Source organism: Chrysoperla carnea, chromosome 5, assembly GCF_905475395.1.
Source record: "Chrysoperla carnea chromosome 5, inChrCarn1.1, whole genome shotgun sequence".
In the NCBI taxonomy this organism is placed as follows: domain Eukaryota; kingdom Metazoa; phylum Arthropoda; class Insecta; order Neuroptera; family Chrysopidae; genus Chrysoperla; species Chrysoperla carnea.
The window spans coordinates 42,056,270-42,079,066 of NC_058341.1; the positions used below are offsets into that span (position 1 = coordinate 42,056,270).

At 28.3% G+C, this 22,797-nt stretch overlaps 2 protein-coding genes across 2 annotated transcripts; one reads left to right on the top strand and one right to left on the bottom strand.

Annotated features, from left to right (window-relative positions):
- Positions 1 to 1,344: 1,344 nt before the first annotated feature.
- LOC123299593 (DNA damage-regulated autophagy modulator protein 2-like) lies at positions 1,345 to 14,134 on the bottom strand. The gene is made up of 4 exons (XM_044881846.1): positions 13,957 to 14,134; positions 4,010 to 4,131; positions 2,901 to 3,266; positions 1,345 to 2,626 (listed from the first exon to the last, which is right to left on the bottom strand). Exons 1-4 carry the CDS (start codon positions 14,025 to 14,027, stop codon positions 2,406 to 2,408), a joined length of 780 nt encoding a protein of 259 aa, XP_044737781.1. The 5' UTR covers positions 14,028 to 14,134; the 3' UTR covers positions 1,345 to 2,405.
- A 6,244-nt stretch (positions 14,135 to 20,378) lies between these two features.
- Positions 20,379 to 22,432, top strand: LOC123300762 (RING-H2 finger protein ATL63-like). Its single transcript, XM_044883409.1, has 3 exons — positions 20,379 to 20,406; positions 20,478 to 20,730; positions 22,054 to 22,432. The coding sequence occupies exons 2-3, from the start codon at positions 20,564 to 20,566 to the stop codon at positions 22,247 to 22,249; spliced, it is 363 nt and encodes a 120-aa protein (XP_044739344.1). The 5' UTR covers positions 20,379 to 20,406; positions 20,478 to 20,563; the 3' UTR covers positions 22,250 to 22,432.
- Positions 22,433 to 22,797: the final 365 nt, after the last annotated feature.

Consider the following 22,797-nt stretch of genomic DNA (forward strand, 5'->3'; position numbering starts at 1 on the left):
TTTAAATAATTCCCTTTCGTTTTTGACCCGTAGAATCGATTTTTGATTGTTGGAAGAATTGGAAATCCAGGACCATTTGTAAACGGAAAATAAAGTTCCAGATATGACCTAGAGCACGGCGCTTGTCACATTTCTTTTATTCTAACTCAATTTTGCTCTTTATAGCGAATTCTTAAATAACGGAATTTTTTTTTAAATATCCTGTTTGATTTTATTTTCTACGCTTTAAAATCTACTCACACTGGCTGGATGGATGAAAATAATGGGAAAATTGTGAGACTTGAATAATGAAACGTAATAACAAGAAAATTAAAAAATTATGTATTACAAACAAACATCATTTTACATTTTTTTTTTTTATAAAACTATTTTTCTTTGGTTAAAGTTTCAAATTAAGAATAGCACAGTTCAAAGAAGTAATTGGAATACACCCAACCCTTAACGAATTTTCCAAATTTAAATAAGTATTGTATGCTCCTTTAATTAATTTTTCTAGCTACTAACGACTTTTTTCTTAATTACACATACCTACTACTTAATTTTTTTTAAAATTAAATTTTAAGTTTACACGCGTCAAGTCATTGTACATTTTGTGTTTTAGGTCTCTAGCCTAAGTTATTCTATTTAAAAATATTTTCTTTTAACTCTCTTAACGCTCTGTTAATTCTTCTATATATTTTTAACCATAAAAAGGTATAAACTTTAATATTACAGATATTAGCACGTATGAACTACATACAAAAATTATCAATACTGACGATAAAGCATTTTAAAAAACGTTATTAAATTAAAAACTAAATGTTTCCTAGGAATTAAAAGAGCGTTAAATATTAACAATTAACATAATTATACATATGATATCAAACATAGAATACCGAATTCGCAGGGTTCGCACAGACTGTCTGAATAGATGAAACGATGCTTACCCTCGTAGGGTTTAAAATTTACATGTCGTCAAACGAATGTATGTATTTAAAAAATTATATGAAACTGTCCACTTTCGATTTAAATTTGATCACTCAAAAGTTATAAAAAATTTTTACATATATTATTAATATGGAATAGCAAAATGCTTTTTTTTTATCACTATCGATGGCGGCACTTGTCAAGCCCCGTCGAATAAATAATGAAGGAACGATTGTTGAGTAATATATTAGAAAAAGCTTTTAAGTATAGTAGGTCTTATTGCATTTAAAATTAGCCCGAATATAAATAACACAGGTGAGTTATTTCTTTTTTGAACAGTTTGATAGGCAAGAAGTCAAATATCCCCGGAACGGATTATTACACTGAACTTAATAGAATAATGTAAATAGGAAACCTTCCAGTTCTTAAAAAAACAAATAGGTGGTATATTTTATGAAACATTATTCAAAAAACTTGTTTACACTTTCTTGTACGTCCAATAAACAAGTAGAGCTAAAATTTTTATTATTAAATGTTATACAGCACAGTAGTACAAAATACTTGAAAATAAAGTGCATATAACATAAAGATTTGACCATAGACATATTAAATATAGACTAGCAACATGGCTTCTCAATTATAAAAATCACATCGGCAGATCACAATGCGGTCATCATTTCTTTATATACAGTAAATCATGGTACAATTAAACAAGGTATGTTCTTGTAGATTCACTCTAAGTTGATTTTCTCCGCTCTTCTCACCAGCCACTGCCATTTTGGTTGAAGTTGGTTATTTACATCTGTCAGTGCGCATTTCTCTATTCTTAATTGATTCGATTTTTCCAATATGGCGTCGGGTGGTGAGATGCACGAACTGTATCGTGTCACGACTGTCACATACATCATGTGTGTTTGTCCTTATCTTTGGTTTAATATCCTTGTTCTACACATATAAACAACAATATAAACCCAAAATTAGAAGAAGGTCACTGGATCAAAGAAAATGACAAAAAAAAGATCACGTATGCTATTTAAGTCTATTGTAAATAAACCGAGTAGTTGGGTTATATACAATACTATTATATACATTAATTTTTATTTACAATACTCCCACCAATTTATTTACATTAGCAATATATGGGGTCACAATTCTACTGTATTATCAGTCTATATTTAACAGAATTCTATGAATTTGATTTATTTCATATAAATTCAATGAAAAGCATCATCTAATATATTAGTCAAACAACGTACCGCTTGTAAAATTGCTGCTAAAAGTAATGATAACGATAGTGAAATTAATTTTTTGGGTACTAAATCATTACCATCAATTGTTGAAATAGTCACTGTTGTTTGATCCTTGTTATTTGAATAATTATTAGAAGGATGGTGATTAGACGTTGATGGAATTTGTGTATCGTCATTTAAAAGTTCATCGTCACTAGTTTCACTAATCACACTTATCATCTGGTCATCATCCTCTATAAAAGGCCTTGATCATTTACTTTGATTTGGTGGAGTAATTCTTGCCAATATTTCATCTGATATCAATACTTCAACTTGTGGCTCACGAATGCCAATATATCTAAATTCTGGAGTTACCGTTAGTATGTACGTTATGAACGCAAGGGCCAGTAACCACTCCATTATCGTACTGGCTAAGTGATAGCCAAACCCTGGCATATCTGATGTCCACTTTAAATTATCTTCTATCGAACCTAAAATTGTAAATACATAAATAAATATACGGCGTAAAATTATGATAAAATCCCAGGATAAATATGATTCCTAAACTTCCTTGATATGATGGCTCTGGAACTACATATTATTCGAATTAAAACAAAAGTTAATTTCGGGTAGGGGGATTTAATGTCGTGCCAACAGTACTAAAATTTGGAGTTAATGGAACTGTGACAGTATTACCTCAAAATACCTCTTATATTAAAGCGGAAACGATAAATAAACCCATATTAAATATTAAAATCATCTTACCTGGTTTTGCATTGAATGAAAGATATGCAAATGTAAACACGCCAAAGTATCCAATAATACAGTAAATAGATAACACAAGACGAAAATGGCATAATAATTTGTTACAAGTTATTGGCACTGTCTTATACGAAATGGCACATTGTATACAAAAATATATTGTGCCAACACCAAATGCTAAATTTGCACCAACTAAATGCATTGCTATATCATTGGTTTCTTGAAAATTACCAACCATAGAAATGCCCAAGCCAGTTAGAAAACCAGCCCATATACCCCAACGATTTAACTTTTGGACACATTTTGTAAATCTAAATCGATTGTTTAATTCTCTTATTTGTAAATAACGTATATATGCTAAAATGCATGCTGAAACAAAACAATAGTAATTTAATTATTATGTTAATGATACATCCAATTAAAAACGTGAAAAATCAAAATGTATGAACTAACAGAGTTAAAAGTTTAAATACTTTGTAGATATTGATAAATTGAGAACTTTTAACATCAAATGTACTTTTTTAAGAATTGCAAATAGTATATTACATTCCTAGGCCAAAAAGTTGAATTTACTGGAGAGTGTAATATAAACCGGCCGGGTCGGGAATTTTAATCACATACGCCAAAAAATCCAACTTTATAGCCGTGAGTTGAAGCCATAAAGTCGCTCTTCCTCCAGTTTAATGCAGTTGGTAAAAGCCGTACTTTCGGCTAAGGGATCAAGAAAAATTTTTCAAGATAATTAACTTCCTAGTTCGAAAAGGGTTCTGCACAAAACCAAAATCAGAAAAATACTATCTGATAATATTTTTTTATATAATTTATGTGAATTTAAATAAAATTTACAATTAACCCAACGAAAAATAATGTCTCGCTTTTGAGTAATTTTCATTTTTTTACAATTATGTATTTTGGGTTGCCTATATGAAATGATAATGAATAATTTTGATTGCGTTCCGTTTTGAATCTAATATTTCGTTTTTCCGATTGATTTAAACAAGGAAAATTCTAAAAATAGATTAGACTGATTGATTGTCTTATCCACTGTTTAAAATTTTTTTAACATAATTTTAATTATTACTTTAAGAGCAAATTTAACTCAAAATACTTACTAATGAATCCTGCGATATTAAGGAATTGACCAAAAATACAACTTTCTGGTGGTAATGTACCCGTATCACTAATATAAGGAAGAAACGCATTCACATGACCTAACCCAACTGCTATACTGTACCTGGAATTAAAAAAGGTATTATATAGACTTAATAAGCCAGTCTACAAAATTTTATTTTGAATTTTAAGAATGTATGAGCATGTATGGCCAAGTAATTTCAGGAAAACAAATAAAAGAAAATATATTTTCAATTTTGACAGTAAATTATGTTATAACTTGATGATATAAGACGAAAACCAAAGCAGATATCGAAAAATTGTATTCCTATTTTTCGTCTACTTTCATGAAGTCAATAAAATTTATCATCAAAGTTGAAAATAAGATAAAAATAATTTTAACCCTAAATCTACTCTGCTCAAAATCCCTTATATGGATGCAGACACTTGGTTTTTTTCCTTTCTTTGTCATTGCTAAGCTAATATGTTTACTATTTATTTGCAAGTTTAATTAAAAATTTGTTTTCGTTCGCTTCAAGTGAAAATTATCAAAAACTTTCAAAATATATCTTTTTTTGAGATTTGTCCATAAGATCAATGTATTTTATATCGATTTTGAATGATTGTTTTCTTAAAAATTCGCATGGACACCTCAGTTGAAATTTTAACCACATATTCTTTGCGTAAAAGTTTACCTATACAAAATTTTGGGCTTTTAAATCAAACATTGCTGTCATGCTCATATATCCTTAAAAAGTTTAAAAGATCAAGTAATAAAATTAATGATTTTTCGTGCAATTAGAATCTCTCTCGTTTTCGATTTTAGTTAAATGGAAAAAAGGAGTAAAATTAACTCTTTTATTATTTAAATAAATATATTCTTTAAATAATTGTTTATGAAATAATTTGTCTAAGTTAGTATCCTGATTCGAAAAGTTCTATTTCTTAATAAGGTTGCTGAAAAAGTTCAGATTAGATTACTATGCCACGGATTGCAAATATGTAGTTAATTTTAGAAATGCAACAGAACGCACGTGACTATATGCAGCTATCTACATCGAATGCCTGAAAGCTGTTGGCATGGTAAACTGCATGTGTCGTAGCTTCAACTAAATCTATTCGGATGCAGTTTTGCAGGTATCTACGTGCAGTTGAGTATTTCTATAGCTTTAATAAAGTGTGAGGTGGGCCAGAATGTTTAGATTTGCATTTGAAAATGACTTCTGTTATACACCATAGTCTCATTACATTCAATTTAAATCGTACTTTAATATCCTCTTATAAGTATTTTTGATTAGACATTTAATAAGAAATTTAGATGACTTTTGTACCATAAACCAAAAAATCAAATTATCATGCCATACTTTTAAAATTATCAAAGTGATTTTTGTACGTTCGCAAGCAAAATGTTATATTATCACAAAATATCAATTCTATTGTGATTTTGGAATTATAAATTAAGTCAATTCATAAATTCTTTGCTTAATTAAGAATCTATAGACACATAAGAATCTCATTTTGAACCATTTAATGATTAATTAGTCTAAGAGATCAGCGACAATTTTTAGTAGCTAGCTGAAAGGTAGCAAAATTTCAAAGCTCAAAATTCTAAAAAAAAGCTGTTTTGAAATTTGCTTATCTCAAATTTAATATTTTAGAAGAAAATTATTTTGCCAAAAATCCAAAAAATATATTTGAGGCACTTTGAAAATTTAACACAACAATTTTTGACATAAAATATTCATATTTTCAAAAAGCTAGATCATTTTGGTGAGATTTTCTACTTGTCAGGTAATCGAGAATATTATTCACGAGGGCGAGTGAACAGCGCTAATAGTTAGACAGAATTGCGAGAGACAACCTACAGTCATTTTCGTAAAAAAATAGAATGAATTTCCAAGTATAAAATTAACATATGTAATTATGAAATAGTAGATAAATAGATTATCAAAGATTTAGAGAAAAGATTAATAATGATTATCGATTAGTAATTGCCCCAATTCCTAGATAAATATATTAGACCATATACAATATATTAGTTATATTGAAATTATTAGTACAGTCAAAGGATACAAAAATCGGCTGATAAAGGAATGCTAGCACCTCATGGAATGGGTTTCTAAGGTATCAAATATCATTAGTAACGCTTAACGCTTGAGATAGTAGCGCAAATGTTTCTATTTGTTATAAATTTTTAATTCAATGCTCAATGTTAAAGTTCACTTAAAAAATTAGTAATTAGGCAACTTGTATGGCCTAAATGTTAGGTGTTTGTCAAATAATCGAAAAATATTATATGTACTTGTATAAAGTATATGTAGCTCAAGTTGCCTATTTATTAATTTTGTAAGATAATTGACACCGATAAGAAACACATTCCATGAGTTTTTAGCAAATTGCAAGCGGTTTCTTTCATTTTCCTTTATTTGTCACATCTTTAACTGTACTATATAAAACTTTTGAAAATTTGTATGGGGTCTTAATATGGCGAGTCAGTTCTATTAAGAAATAGGTCATTTGCCAATTTGATTCGAAGACTCCGGAAACCTGTCTCTGGATGAAAGTGTGAGCTATTCACGGTTTCAATAGTAAACATTCACAATGTATTGATTTGATTATATGTTTAAATATTATTGGCGAAGGAATAATACTTAAACGATTGGAAAAAATAGGATAATTTAATTTTTAAAGGGAATTTATTTATTTTTTCATAAAAAAAAAAAAAAAAAATCAAAAATTCAAAAATCTCCGAATTAATTTTTTTTTTAAACCAGGGGTATTGATACTTGGAAGCCTGCATTCTTATGCAGGCTTAATGGCATATACATCTTTAAAGTTATTCGATGTTAATAAATAATTAAGAAATACAAAAAAACAATGCTAATGTTACTTTTAAAAGTTTACAATGTCGCAAGTTAGAGTTGATGAATAAATTAAATACTTCAAATGTCAACAATTCCTCAATAAGTTAAATAAATACTTATTATCATGCATAAAAAATAATACCTACCAATTTACCTAGTTATAATATAAAATATCTGAACCAAGGTTCTGGGAATATTTCTATAATAGTTGGCAAATATTATAAATAAATGTGTTAAAAAATGCTATATTTAGTCATAAGAATATATAGCTGGTGACAATCCTACTTGAAACATGACCTCTGTATACAAAATAAAATTCCCTCTCAATGCTGAAAATCAAGCTAAATTTTACAAAAATAATTTTCAAGTTTTTCTTTGGCATATGATCTCATTTGACATATTTAGAGATGATAAATTTTGCTTTATTGATTATTCATGATTCTTTGGAATTTGGAAAAAACAATCCAATTAATTTTTTTTCAGGAAGATTCGATTTATTTACAAATATTTTTTTCTTATCTTATGTAAAACGTCCTTCAATAGTCAAGAACTCCGATTACCTAAGGTGACGGTCGAACTAATTGTTTTTATACGGCAAAAACAATCGTATATCTTAAATTATATCATTATTACTTTTTATACTACAGTTGCATTTGTGTATACCACTAGTTCGATTTACATCTAGGCATATAACTATCACGAGTATGACAGAGTACATGCGTTAAGCAATGCATCTGAGTAAGAGGTATTATAGATTTTAAATGAAATTGCAAAAGTGACTTGTATCGTGGCTTTGATGTCTTTTAAGCTATACAACAATTCTTCTGTTGTATACCTGCAGAGAGTGGGGTCAACACATGTATACAATACCTCTCACTTAGATGCATTGCTTAACGCATGTATTCTGTCATACTCGTGATATTTATATGCCTAGATGTAAATCGAACTAGTGGTATATGAAGAATTGATATAATCAGTCAATAAAAATAGCTGGGATCGTTTACCAAACAGAGTAGAACATAATTAATTAATATTTTGACATCAATAATCAATATTTTAAAATATTTTTTTCCACCAGGGCGCTTTAAAACTAGACCTATTTTACCATTAGTTTACTTAATTAATTTATTAATTTACAGTTTGATCAAATAAAATGAAATGAATTTTACTTTTTTAAAGCAAGTGAATAGACTTTGAATCATTTGCGACGATTATCTCTCTGTCCTCTTGGCGATGACTGTATATCCATTATTATAAATGCTTTCCACAAGGTTATAAGGTTAAATGTTATCATACCGTTACAGTAAAGATGACCAGCGTTTACTTACTTTGCACTTACGGATATGCCTGAATAATCTTGACATATTCAGTCACTCATACTTTAGATATATGATGGATTTATTATTTTAAATTATTGTTTCCAATTGTTATGCATAATTTTTTTATCTTGAATTTGTACTTACACATTCATTGTAAGTAAATGGTTCTTACAAGGTTATACCTTTACCAACAGAGGTCACACGCGTACGCGTTTACATTAACATTTTACATATATGATCCAACAATTTAAAATTTTTTTTGTCGTCAAATCAAGATGTAATAAAAACAAAGAGTACTCAATTGGAGATTGAACGAACCCACAACATATGGCTTATCGTCCAACGCTCTACCAACTGAGATTTGAATACTAAAAATTGCTGGGATTTGAAAACTTTTTGACTAAAAAAGAGAAACATCTGGAGAATGGTTGATTTTATCGAAATAATAAATAAAACTCCACGATTGGTCGATTATGATTATTAAATTATTTTTTACCTGAGAAAAAACTTTAAATATTTATAAAAATCTGAGCTCGTAATTTTCGTTATCTAATTTCTGACTTTTCCTTGGATAACGTGCAGGCTACTGTTTTGTAGGAAATGAAGCATGGAATCGACTCCTCGCCAGTCGATTTTTATGAGGGCCGGTGGAAAATATTTTCTTGAGTGTACTCAACGAAGTCATATACATGTGTTACTTGTGCTTTTTCGATGTACGTCCATATGGTGGGACAGAAGTACCCTACTTAGGGACACCACATTCTCTTTATTTAACATAATCCTGACTATTTTCACCAAACTACTTAGAATCGTCCAAAATATAATAAATAATGGCTTTCAAATTACATTTTTGATCGAAACCACAGAATAATCCTTATTTTCGTCAATATTGAGCTTTCGGCAAAAATCCGCATTGTTATTTTTCAAATGTTTATATCTCGAAAACGGTAAGATAATGTAAAAAGTGTCAAGGGCCAAAAATACTGAGAATTGTCTAAAATATAAAATCCAATAGTTTTTTTTAAATGTTAAATAAAGAGAATGTGGTGTCCGGAATTGAAGTATTTCTGTCCCATAGTATGGACGTAAATCGAAAAAGTAAAAGTACGCATGTATATGACTTTACTGAGTACAATCAGACAACCATTTTTCACTGGCTCCCATAAAAATCAACTGAAGAGTAGTCAATTCCTTGATTAGACTGTTATTTCGGTTTTATTTCCTCGATTATATATGCAAGTATTTGTACATAGACGTTAAAAAAGATTACATGCGTTTTTTAATAAATAATTATAGGTAAACTTTGTAATACCTATTAATTAATTAATTGCTGCTTATTAATCGTATTGTTCATAAGGCTTATCTATAATCATTTTCAATTGTTTGACATTATTTTAATCTTCATTATTTTAAAATAAATTTTTTTGACACAATATTGGTATGCACGTAGATTAGATAGATTATCTATCAATCGCCATAGATTAAAAACAAATTGTGGTAATCGATTTGAAAAATTTATAAAAAAAAATCAAAATTTTTAACAATATTAATTTTCTCTAGTCCAAACCCCTAAAAGTAAAGAAGTAAGTCCAACATTTTAAGAAATTAACAAATAAGTTTCTTGTCTCTATTTTGGCCCAAAAAAATCGAAAATTAGGTGAAAGGACGATATTTCGGAGCAATTTCTTCAGTTGATACCTCAAAAACTAGCCGTCCAATCACAAAATCAACCATATTTTCATGTCTTTGGATTATTTAGGCTAAGAAGACAAAAAAAAAAAAACATAAAAATTCAGCTCATTTGACGATTAAGACGTCTCAAGCATCGCACCGACTCGAAAGTATTTTAGGCGATATCTCAAAAATTGCACTTATTACTACTAAACTAGTCGTTAAATTAATATGAAACTCGGAGCAATTGCAGTAAAGTTAAATCACAAAAAATGAACCAGATTGTCGTGTTTTTCCAAATAAACCAAAGTTTTAGTGTCACTAGTTTATGAAACAAAATAAATTTAATAGGATGAAAACCATCAAATCTAATTTAAAAAACGGCTAATGTAAAATTCATATTCCATTCTCAAAATATTTTACCCTTCAGCATTCGATTTCCAAAGCTTTAACGCTCTATTACAGCAATAGATTTACGTAAAAGATTCTTTTATTAAGTTATACGATATATTTTTTTCGGGCAGTGTCAAAAAGCTAATCTGGTAAAAAAATACCAAACATATATTTTTTATCTTTGCGAAACAGTAACAAGTTTGACCAAGGCAGAAGATATTTGATTTTTTTTTCTACAATATTTTTTTAAACATTCTGAACGAAACAAATCAAAGTTTATGTTTAAACATCCTTGAGATACGGATGCCTAAAATTGATTAAAAAAATTTCGTAGTGATTTTACAGATAATAATATACAATAATCTTTCATGGTTTAATGATGAGTAAATAAATAAACACTGAATATCCATGACTAGTTAATGTTTGTTTTAAAAAAATCAATTTTAAAGTTCAACTGTGGAAAATATTAGCACTTTAAATAATTATCTTTCCGCTCTCTTGACACCTGTAATTGTTAATTATTCTCAGATGTCGTGCCGAAAATAGTTATCACTTTTTATTCACAGATGTTTCGATATCAAATATAATTAAGATATTTATGACATTTTTTAAAATTAAAACTGTGGTGAGCAATAGATTTGATTTAATGAAGTTATTAAATCGCCACGTCTCCAGAAGCGTTTTGACAGATTTTTTACCCACATGCGGCCCAAAATTTTCCTGTCTGAAAATAAGAAGCTATCCGAATTTTATTTCCCATGTGCCTTAATGAAATTGTAAATGGCAAAAATATTTGGAGACATGAAAAACATGGAAAAAAAAAATTCTTTCAATTTTAATAAATATCATAACATATTATAAGGAAATCTGGACCTAAAAATTACAAATATTGGACTAATTTATTGACTAAATAAAAATTTCTTTTGATTGATAATTTTTTGATTTGATGATAGATAATTTTTTCATTTTGCCTTCGTTTGAAAGAACATAAGTCATGACTTAATGTGACCAAAGTACGCGCCTTCAAATAAGTCACAAGAATGAGAAACATGCATAATAGAAAACGTTATAATACGTAAGTCACCTTGATGTTTTATATAATAAGTTATGGTTAAAGTTAAATTTAAGAAGGCTGAATTCTTTCCTTATCAAACTTAGTAATGAAGTACATCTTGAACCTGGAAGCGATTCCGTTATCTAACGCTGGATGGCAAATTTAATCATATTCTTTAATTATGCAACTAAATCATAATAAAATTACAGCTACGCTAAAATGATTTGTAAGGTTTTTATTGAATTAATAGAAAATTATATGACATGTAGCACAGTTAAAGATGTAAAAAATAAAGGAAAATGAAAAAAACCGCTCGCATTTTGCTAAAACCTCATGGAATGTGTTTCTTAGGTGTCAAATATCATATTAGTAACGCATGAATTAATGGCACAAATGTTTCTATTTTTTAATAAACAATAAATTGGTTAGTGTTAAAGTTGACTTACAAAATTAATAAATAGGTAACTTGAATTACGTATACGTTATACATGTATAATAATTTTCGATTATTTAACAACCACTCTACATTTACGTCAAACAAATTGCCTAATTACTAATTTTGTAAGTCAACTTTAACATTAACTGTTCCATTGAATTAGTATGTTTAAAATTCCTAATTAAACAAAGAGCTAGATACTGGCTAGTGATGTCATACGTGGGTATCGCCATAGATATTACAGATAAAACTTTATTTTACCAATAAGAGATGTACAACCTTTGATTTCTTATAGCTTCTTCGTTTTTTATTAATTTTAATTTCACTTTCAAATTTGGTCATGATATCAAATCTAGTTTTACATTTTTATGGATAATATGGCCAATTTGATATCAGGATTATCCCATATTACGTATAAAGATTTATTTTTACACGTTATATTTTATAATTACACGCTATATGTTACCCGTTTTAATTTTTGAGATTATGTACACGAAAATATACAGCAAAAAAATTAAGATAAGGTTCTTTGCACAAAAATGAGAAAAAAGTTTTATGATCAAAGATATTTTCATTTTCAAGGTATACGTACTATGATCAAATTATGAAAATGTAATTAAGATAGTGAATATTTAAACAAACTAATTAAATATACTTTACTAATATTTTTTTTGAAATTTTTTATCGTATATTAAGAAAAAGTAAAATCTTTCATAATAGAATTCTATTCCCATCCCGGCTTCCCGACTAAATGAAGGTGCAAAAATAGAGGTGAAAAAAACCGTTAACTTAAATAAAGGTATATGAAGACGACTAGTCTTCATTGATAGTTTTTTTACTACGGGGGTCGGTAAAAACTGACTACGGGCGCAAAATGTCTAAATCCGTTCCTGTGCGTTAAATTAAATGTTATTTGAGTATACAGGGTATCTTTTTTAAGTTGACGTACGTTTGAAACTCAAAAAATAAGTTTTATCGATAAAAATGCTACAAGCAAAAAATGTAAAGTGTGTAAGCCGCACATCTTACGCTGTCATTAAAATTGGCCCAAGTTTCAATAAAAAGCTCACGGTAATACATAAATGAATACTTCAAAAGTATTCTTGGAAAGTTGTTATTGGGTAAAGTTTTTATTCGAAAAATTTTTCCGCAAAGTTTAGGAAAAAACGTTTTATCCAAAAATTGCTTTTTCGCATGTCTTCTGCGGAAACTAGGCACTCTTCGAAAAAAATTCTAATAAAACTGGCTTGTTTTTCTATAAAGATCATATTTTTGTTCAAATTGAATGAAAAAACGCGCTAAATGATATGTAGTTTCTTATAGGGCCTTATTTTTATTATCAATTACTGTCTAAACTATTCAGTTTACACAAAATGTTTACGTTTTTATAAAGAACATCTTTCTAATTTAAAGTATTCGTCTAATGTTTGTCAGTTATGAATTAGAGGGAGGCTTTAATTGAATCAAAAAACTTACGTTGAATTCCATAGCCATATAAGATATGTGCCTTAAAAATTAACATTTTTCGTTTAAAGCATTTTCCTCGGTTAAATTTATTTTTCGAGTTTTACGCATATGGCAAGTTAAAAAAGCATCCTGTATAATTAATAAATTAAATACTCAACAAAAATTTTAATTTTACCTAATTACTATCAAACTATGTGATATAGTCTAAATGATAAGGAATACCTTTGCAATAATGATAAAGAAAAAATCAATAACCTTGTATACCAAGAGTCACACTGTCCTAATTTTCGCCGTATACGGGAGTTCTTGCATTATTATAACTATATCAATATGTAATACATATATACTTACACTACCTAAAACGGGTCGCGAAAAGTATCCTTAAAAAATTACGCTATCTTTATGTTTTCAGACTTTCGATTGTTTCAAGAACTTTTCTCTTCAAAATACCATTTCTAGTCCAGGCTTGGATGCAATTTCTATTTTAGCGTAAAATGTTGAGTCTATAGGCGCACACCTTACGCAGACATTAGATAGATGAATGCTTCAAATTAGAAAACTAATCGATATTTAGAAGATAAAAATAATTGATATTTTGAAAATAAAATAAAGTTCTAGATCTGGCCAACTTTGCGATCTGCAATTTCGTATAGAGCAGAAGGCCGGCGTTTGAAGAAAATTTGGCAAGTCTGACTCTCTAGGTATGATTTTACATTTTGATAAAATATACTTAAATAATACTTACGATGTAATAAAAGTAGCCGCTATTAATACAAACAGGCCTATCGGAATCCATGTCACCCATGCTAGCGTCATTTTTTATACAAAATTACGATTAATTAATCACACAAAGTATCACTGTAGTGCATCTACAAAAAAAAAAAAGAAAAAAACGCACTAAGACATGTTTCTAATGGCAATCATTTACTCGCAATAAACATTGTTTTAATAATTATAAGTGTTTATATATTTGAAAAAAATTGTTGAATTATGTATGACATCATTTAAAACTTTTAAATGTTATGATAATAGCGATTAAAATATTATCGGCATATAACATTAAAATAAGCATCACATAATTATATACGATTTAAACCAGACAACACAGTAGTTGATTTAATGTAATAAATGTTGAGATTTTGTGTGAATCGACTGTGGGAATCGAAAGGGTGCAATAAACTAACAGCTTCTTTTTACAAAGAGGTGCATTGAGCATGAAAAATTTTTGCACGGAAAATTTTTGCAGGATTCCGTTTAACGTAAGCAATGGCGTTACTAATGTCGACTAAGATGTTTCTCATTGAGCAGAAAAATGGCCCCCTTCCATTTTCTATAGATTGATTTTGCAACATAGAAAAATGACGAATTTTTTTGCGTTGAAATTTATTTATACACTGCATATTTTTTCCAATTTTTGTACATTGAAAATGCGTGATTGATTGCTAAAATCCTTCTTGCGAACTTTCATGATCACAAATATATTGATAAGATTAGACATATCTAAACTTCTAATATCTAAGATAGAAATAAAAATAATTTTGGTCAATTTCAATTTCGAAAAATTTGTTCCTATGCTTGTTACTGTTACAGGAAGGCAGGTGCCAAATAAATAAACAGTTATTATTTCTGTAAACCTACTATTTCGTTTACAGTTGCTTTCATATTTATTAAATCATCTTTGAAGTTAGTTCTGAACGATAATAGTTGGTGAGGCAATTGCTCTAAACCGCCTTCTAAATATTCTGTACAAAATTCTCCCCCAGCGCAAAATATTTCATCGTCAGTCAATTGAGACAGGAAAGAGACACAACGCGAAAAAACTATGGAATTTATAAAAGAGAAGTTTTCATCAATGATTTATTTTCTGAACATTTATAAAATTTAGTAAGCCTGCAAGCATTTTATAAAACTTGTAATAACTTTGAGTGTAGGCCAAAGTAATGAAAAAATTAAAAATGCGAATTTTGTCATTAAAAAGCAATTTTTTTTTTCTGATATCTCTAACCACCCTGATGCTATTAAAAATATTGAGAATCGGCCCTATTTGTCAATTTGTAGTAGGCTGAATTTATAGTTCAGATTTCGGTTAAATATCTTACGAAATGTGACCCATCAACATGTGCAAAATTTCAAACCGATATTCTTATAAATAACGAATATATGGAAGTGTCTTCATCTTGATTATTGCACGTTGTATATAAAAATATGATTATTATTTCATTGATTCTTGATTATCGAGGCTATCAGATACATAAAACCTAAATCCACTATTTCCTTTAGATTTATACTTAATATTATGGCCACATTATATCCTCGCGACTGAACTTTGTGAACTTGAACATAAATTGCTTTTGACCATGAAATATTTAGCTTTTTATGCATTCAGCTAAGAAATACTTCTTTATCATTTTAAAAGACATTTCATGTTCAATAATATCTGTTATTATTAAACATGGAATGCTTAGGTACATAGTATTCAAGTGCAAATACCTATTCATACGATTTAACAAGTGAAAACAAACAATTGACTGTGTTAATTGTTGAAATACCATGTATATACAGTGTTGATTGCTCTGCCACATTACACATACACATATGTCACACATATATAACTGATATTCCCATATAATACATACTATACATTTTGCGCATAATTTGCGCTCTAACGGGTAAACACCTCTGTTTTCTCACAAAATCACCATTTTGTTCCATATTAAATAATAAATTATTTAAACTACAATGTTTATTTTATAAAATCATAAATTATAAATATTAAAAAAACTAAAATAGCCATATTTTTAACATATGTAAATATTTTATAAAATATAAATGCACAGTCCCTTTCGTTCTTAAAAAAACGCAGGAGTCTAAAAAAAGCTCGATTCCGAAACCTGTTTGAAGAAATTTTAACATAGTTAGGTGTATTTAACCAAAGCTATTTGTATTGAAATAATTATTAGCTAACTCATGTTAAAATTCTTTCTAATGCTATCGAAATCGAATTTTTAGCAGATTGTCTCGTTTTTTTTGAACGCAACATACATAAACACAATTGTAATAAACTTAACATATTACTTCTCCGCACAGGGAAATGAGTCTTCATTTTTTCTAGTATAGGAACGAACGTAACTACGTTCTAGTGTAGGAACGAAAAAATAAGTAATGGGGGAGAGGCGCGAATCTGAAGAATTCTTAAAAAGGAGAAAAACCAAAGAATAACAAACAATATTCATATACGGCACTCTTGTTAAAATGGGGAGGCCTTGTTCTTACAGAATTAAGGTGTTTGTCTCCCTACAGTATCCCTAAGTTTTGATTTATATGCACGGTACATGCATATAAACAAAATAAGTGTTTTTTTTTTAACTTTACAATACCACCCAACAATTTATCATAGAATATATTGTGTATCAAATTCTGTTTACAATTTTGTTAATATAGATATCTCTCTTCAACCACCGATGTTCTAACTTTATTTCTGTTCAACAATAAAATTGATTATCTTTGCGTTATTTTATCTCAATAATGAAACGGTCAATATTATTTTTTTAAATCAGAAGAAATATCTTTGTGTAAAAAAAAAAACGCACGGATTTACATAGAGTATTTATACTAAAACGTGCGTTGTTATAACCAATTATATTTTACATCAATGTTCAGTTAGTTTTTATTTAGAACTAAAAACTTGTTATAAATACAACCTCTCCTATTCTGTCCGTGTTAATAATCTAAACTTTAATTTAGTTTATCTCGAGTTAGAGACGGTCAAACGGCTTCAAATTTTTATGGTTGTATTATAATATCCTTAATAATTACAAAAAAAATTTGGAATTTTCTGACAATCTGCCTATGGCGAGACAACAATCTTAAAAACAAAAATCATTTCCCATTTCTACATATGTCATACATACAGCCGCAAGGTCTAATTTGAATATTCAAAAATACCGGAATAAACAAACTTAAACAAAAATTTTACAAAAAATGTTCTTGACTTTGAAGAAGGTTCCTTTTAATTAATTTATTTTAATGACTTTAGACTAGGGAAGTGGGCAAGGTGACAATATTAAACATTTTGTCACCTTATTTTTTGCATGTTTCAAAATTTATTTCATATACACCTACCGACCCAGAATTTCGTTCAAATACAATCTATATATACTACCCTGCAAAAAAAGTGGCATACTTATAAAAATATTAAACTTTCTTGAAATTTCAAACAGGTACATACATGTCGGCTTAGACCATTCAGTATTTGGAGTATTTGGATGGATTTGACCTAAGCAATTACCTCAGATGTTGACACACTTTAAATCGTTTCACCCTCAGTCAATGTACTTAATGGTCTAAGCATCTCGGTGAAAATGATATGAATTTAAAAAGCATAGCTATCGGATGATACATACCTGTTTGAAATTTCGAAAAAATTTAGCATATATAATAGGGTGTCTAGCTAAGTTGGATACATATGGAAAACTTTTTTATTATAAGGTTTACGAAAAAAATTTATTCTTTATAAAAATATATGCTTTTGAAAATATTAACATTCACTTTTGACTTCGAATATACAGGGTGCCACAAATTGAGAAAGTTCGATAGGAACGTTAATGGTCGGTTTGAAATATAGACCATTTTGAACAGATAATAAGGGAAACTGTTCAAGAAATTAAACTAGTCAAAATACATTCAAGGATAGTCAAAATGCGACTAATGACAAGTTCTTAAGTATGCTGTAGTCTGTCTGTATGTAGTACAGGTAAAAAATTGAAAATTGGAGGTCAAATGACTAAAACTGCGTATAATAAGCGATTCTTTTTTATTGCAAATAAAGGTGAAGGATAGCTAGCAATTCTTGATGACCTCTGTTTATGAAATCATCCCTAAAAATGAAGTCATTTAGTAGGGAAAGGAAAAAAAAGGATAAAAGAAGAAGGGAAATTGAGGGAAAATAAATTCATTTAACATTGTTGAAACAACAAACAAAATCTTTATTTTTAATTTTCTTAATTCATCAGCTATTTTATACAGTGGAAATAGTATATAGCGACAAAGCTTATTTACAGCTCACAATTAGGCCTGTGAGACGTCATTATTTATATTTTGGTGCCCCTTTAGAGGTAAAATAATATATTTTAAGATGGTTGATCCACGCTCTTTTTCTATCGCCTATAGAAATTTACTATGGAAACGGAAATTTAAACATACAATGTTCTCACCTACTACTGAAGTAATTAGCACAGTTAATTAAAATTAACGAAATCCCATTTCGTTACTTGTACGTAGTATTTGGATAGAAAACATTTTAGGTCTTATTTATTAATTTCTTTATCGATTTACTTCGATCATTACCCGACACCTTACATGCAGAATTTATAAAAAAAATTTCGCACTATATTACGAGAATAGCATCTATATAAAAAACGTATTCGACCGATGGTATCTGAACACTTTCGACACCATTACGAACGTATCATAACATAACAATTTGCTATAAAATAAAAATAAAATTCACTACACTACATACCAATAATTCCGCTTATGTCGCTATAAACTTTTTTCACTATATTATTTTACAAACAAAAATAAAAACAACTGACTCTAAAAGCACATTTAAATGTTACACCCTGTATAACATATTAGATTGCAAAGACGCTAAAATCACATCAGTGAATAAATATTGTTGTAGAGTTGTAAATTTTATATTAAAATTTTATGCATTTAATTATTTACATTACCATTTTGCTGAGCTGGGGTTATTTCTCTCACCATTCTAATAAAATAATAACTTGAAGGATATAAATATTTGACAACATAGAAACACATGGCTAATAAGCTTTTTGCAGCGTATATTAAATCAAATTATAACAATTGGAACTAATCGCGAATTTCTAAAAAATAAACAAAATTTATAATTTACAAACAGAATGCGATTACCAAAAACATTGCTTAAGAAAAGCCGGCATAAAAAATTGAATACGCTACCTAATAATATTTATTGTCTTAATTTTAGCTAATTTATTAATATTTTAATTTTTGAATTAAACTAGTATTTTTATAATATGGTTGATTGCACAGTTTCATTGAAAAAAAGCAATTTTTTTTAAATTCACATATCAAAACAACGAACGAAATACAAGAAAACTTCAACCAACTTCAACAATTTAAAACACGTTTTAAACCTTTTTTATTTGCTGTCATAATAAACTTCAAAAATCGTATTTTGTACGGAAGCCTGAATGGTTCATGATCAATTTATGAAAAAGTGGCGCTACACTAGTTTATTTTTTAAATGTGTACTACCCACAAGTATAAAACCAACTTTCGAAAAGTTCACTTTTGACTTGTGGTTATGGAAAGAAACCTTTTTGAAAATGTCAGTCAGTGATAACTATTATTTAATTAGCCATTACCGAAACCAAAGAATTGCCGAAACTGTATGGAATTATTATTGTATATCCAGATTTAATAATAATATGATGTTAATAATTTGTATTATGTAGTTAGCTAAAAATTTGTATTGGTATTATGTATTTAAAAAATATAATGCTTTAATTAGTCTTTTTCCTCAGAAAATTAAAAAAAGATCCGCTAGATGGCAGTAAATCAAAATATAGGAAATAAAAATATTTGTATCTCCCTAGTTCTGCCATCTAGCGAATCTTTTTTTAATCTTCTTAGGGAAAAGGTTAATAAAAGCATTATATTTTTTAAATAATACTAATAAAAATTTTTAGCTAACTACATAATACAAATTATAAACATTATCATATCATCATTAAATCCGGAAATACAATTATTAATAATTCCAGACAGTTTCTGGACTGACATTTTCAAGATTTGTATCCATAACCACAAGTCACAAGTGCACTTTTTGAAAGTTGGTTTTAGTGGGTAGTACACATTTAAAAAAAAAAAGCTAGTGTAGCGCCACTTTTTCATGAATTGATCATGAATCATTCAGGCTTCCGTAATTTTGTGGTTATTTTTAGACATCTATTGGTTAAAGTGTGAACAAAATTGTGTATAAAAATAAAAATAATGAACTACATTTATCATGCATTCAAGGGTCATTATTTATTCTATTGACAGCAAATAAGCAATTTCAAAACAATAAAAAAAAGTACTTTCCTGTAAAATAATTTTATTAAAAAAATAATAAAATCAATTTAATTTCATATTTATAATAAATCAAACAATGGTAAATAGATTTGACTATTTTTTTTTAATCTACGTATTTTGTTATTTACATTAAACATATACATATTTCAGCACTCAAGTTTCTATAATATGTCTTAACATATTTGAAGAAATTATAATTTGAAAGCATTAAATAGAATTGAGTTTTTTCATTAAACATGCCACATCCTGGTCTTACATTTGCTTTGGCTGTGGGTGTAGCTCTAGGTGCTATAATATATTATTTACTTCCAAATTGGGAACGACCACATGATGGCAGTGGACCATCGCAACCACCAGTTAATTCATGGGATTTGACTAATAATGAACAAAATTCTAATATAAGGTATTTTTTTAAATTATGAATTAGTTTCTAAAATCTATCAATTGAACTGTCATATTATATAAAGGTGTAAGGCATCCAATTACCTATCTTTAAACAAAGAAAGTATTAATGTTTAAATTTTAAGCAAACAACATCAGCTCTAAAACTCTTGCTATTTAATTAGAAAAGTGAAATTGTATGTCAATCAATTTCCCGGAATTGCATGAATTTAGATAGTTCGATTAACCTGCTCAAATCCACCTACTGGTCAAAATTGTCTTGGAAGGTTTTTAGTGAACAAATTGAATTATATACTTCAATTTTTTTACTACGTTCATATCTCAAAATTTTTATTGAATTAGTCGATGTCAAACTCATTTCGATTTGTGTACAATTTTTTTAGAGGTTAGAATGAATGGCACCTCATTTATTATATAAACAGGAAATTCAAAAATTTGATTGTCTTTATTTTTGTAATATTTAAGGCAAAGAAGACCCAAAATACCACAAAAATTCAGTTCATTAAATAATCCAGTTCAGCTAGATGAGAAGTTCTCGAGATATTGCTAAAAATCTGTGCAAAATTTATGGTTTCGGGTGATTCCATTTTAAATTGTCGACTAATCGTCAAATAAACTTGATTTTTGTATTTTTTATGGTAAAGAAAGTTAAATTTTAACAAGGCTTTAAACTGAATGAATTTCAAAACAAGTGAAAACAAACAATTGACTGAGTTAATTGTTGAAATACCATGTATAGACAGTATTGATTACCCTGTCACATTACACATATACCTATACATGTCACACACGTATAACTGATATACTCATATAATACTGCAATTTGCGCATAATGTACGTTCTCACGGGTAAACAGTGATGTTTACGAAAAAATGTTAAGTTGTTTATTTTTTGATAAGGAACATTTTTTACATTTAAACTTTTGTATAAAGTTTTAAAATTTGTATAAGATGAAATCAAGACCCACGTGACCTATGTTGCTCATTTACGAACTTGATCTCACTTTTTATGTCCTCAGCACGCTATAAAAATTTCAGCTTCATATCTCTTTTCGTTTTTGAGTAATCGTGATGACAGACGGACAGACAGACAGAGAACCGGAAATGGACTTATTAGGTGATTTTATGAACACCTGTACCAAAATTTTGTTCATGGCATCAATATTTTTAAGCGTTACAAACTTGCGTCTAAACTTAATAGAAATTCCGGAAATGTACAGTAAATTACTTTGAAAGTCGAAAGTTATAACGGAATTTTGAATGTTGATTCTTGTGACCAGCACGTATTTTCATTTTATTTATCGTCCCCTATTATTATGTTTTAGGAGACGACGTATCCATGATGGAAATTGTTCGATATGTTTGCAAATCGTTGCAGAAGGAGCCAATGGTTCGAAAAAATTAAAATGCGGACATGTTTTTCATGATAATTGCATTCAATTATGGCTAAGACGAAAATCTGAATGTCCAAATTGTCGTATGCCAGTTATTACACCCACCGATATTATTGCACATCAATAATTTAGCCTGAGATACTCAATATAAGTTTAAGTATTTATTTTTATCACAAATTTTCAAATTTTACTAATAAAACAACAATTACCAAATAGAGCAAGTTAATTAACTTTATAGAGGCGATAAATAACGCTCGTATTATTAACAATGCATAGAAAATTTAATAAATAACGACGCTCTTTTTCTAGATCAAAAAAATTAAGAATTAGTTGTGGAAATATTTTATTTTAGATAAATTTTTAAATAATTGATATTGAAGCAATAAAACTAAAAAGAAACAAAATGCTAAAAGTTTAATTTGTTAAAAAATATTAATGTGATCTCTTAAAAATTGTATAAAAAATGTTAATCTGTGAGTTAATTTTTTTTTTGATCATAATTTGATTAATTTAAGTGTCCTTTGTAGACTGATAGTGAATAAAAGTCTCGATTTCGTATTATTAATTGTATTTTGAATTCTTACCAAGCTTTCAGTTTTTCCCAATGATAAATCGTGTTTTCAAATATTACTCAAAGAAAGTCAAAAATTAATACGAATTGCCAAAAAAATATAT

Bases quoted from the DNA above. Each gene is read 5' to 3' on its own strand.
- LOC123299593 (XM_044881846.1), bottom strand. From the start codon at position 14,027: ATGACGCTAGCATGGGTGACATGGATTCCGATAGGCCTGTTTGTATTA. The intron at 4,132-13,956 runs GTAAGTATTATT...TTTTAATTCCAG, and splicing joins GCGGCTACTTTTATTACATC to GTACAGTATAGCAGTTGGGT. The intron at 2,627-2,900 runs GTAAGATGATTT...TTACAATTTTAG, and splicing joins TTCATTCAATGCAAAACCAG to GTTCGATAGAAGATAATTTA.
- LOC123300762 (XM_044883409.1), top strand. From the start codon at position 20,564: ATGCCACATCCTGGTCTTACATTTGCTTTGGCTGTGGGTGTAGCTCTA. The intron at 20,731-22,053 runs GTATTTTTTTAA...ATTATGTTTTAG, and splicing joins GAACAAAATTCTAATATAAG to GAGACGACGTATCCATGATG.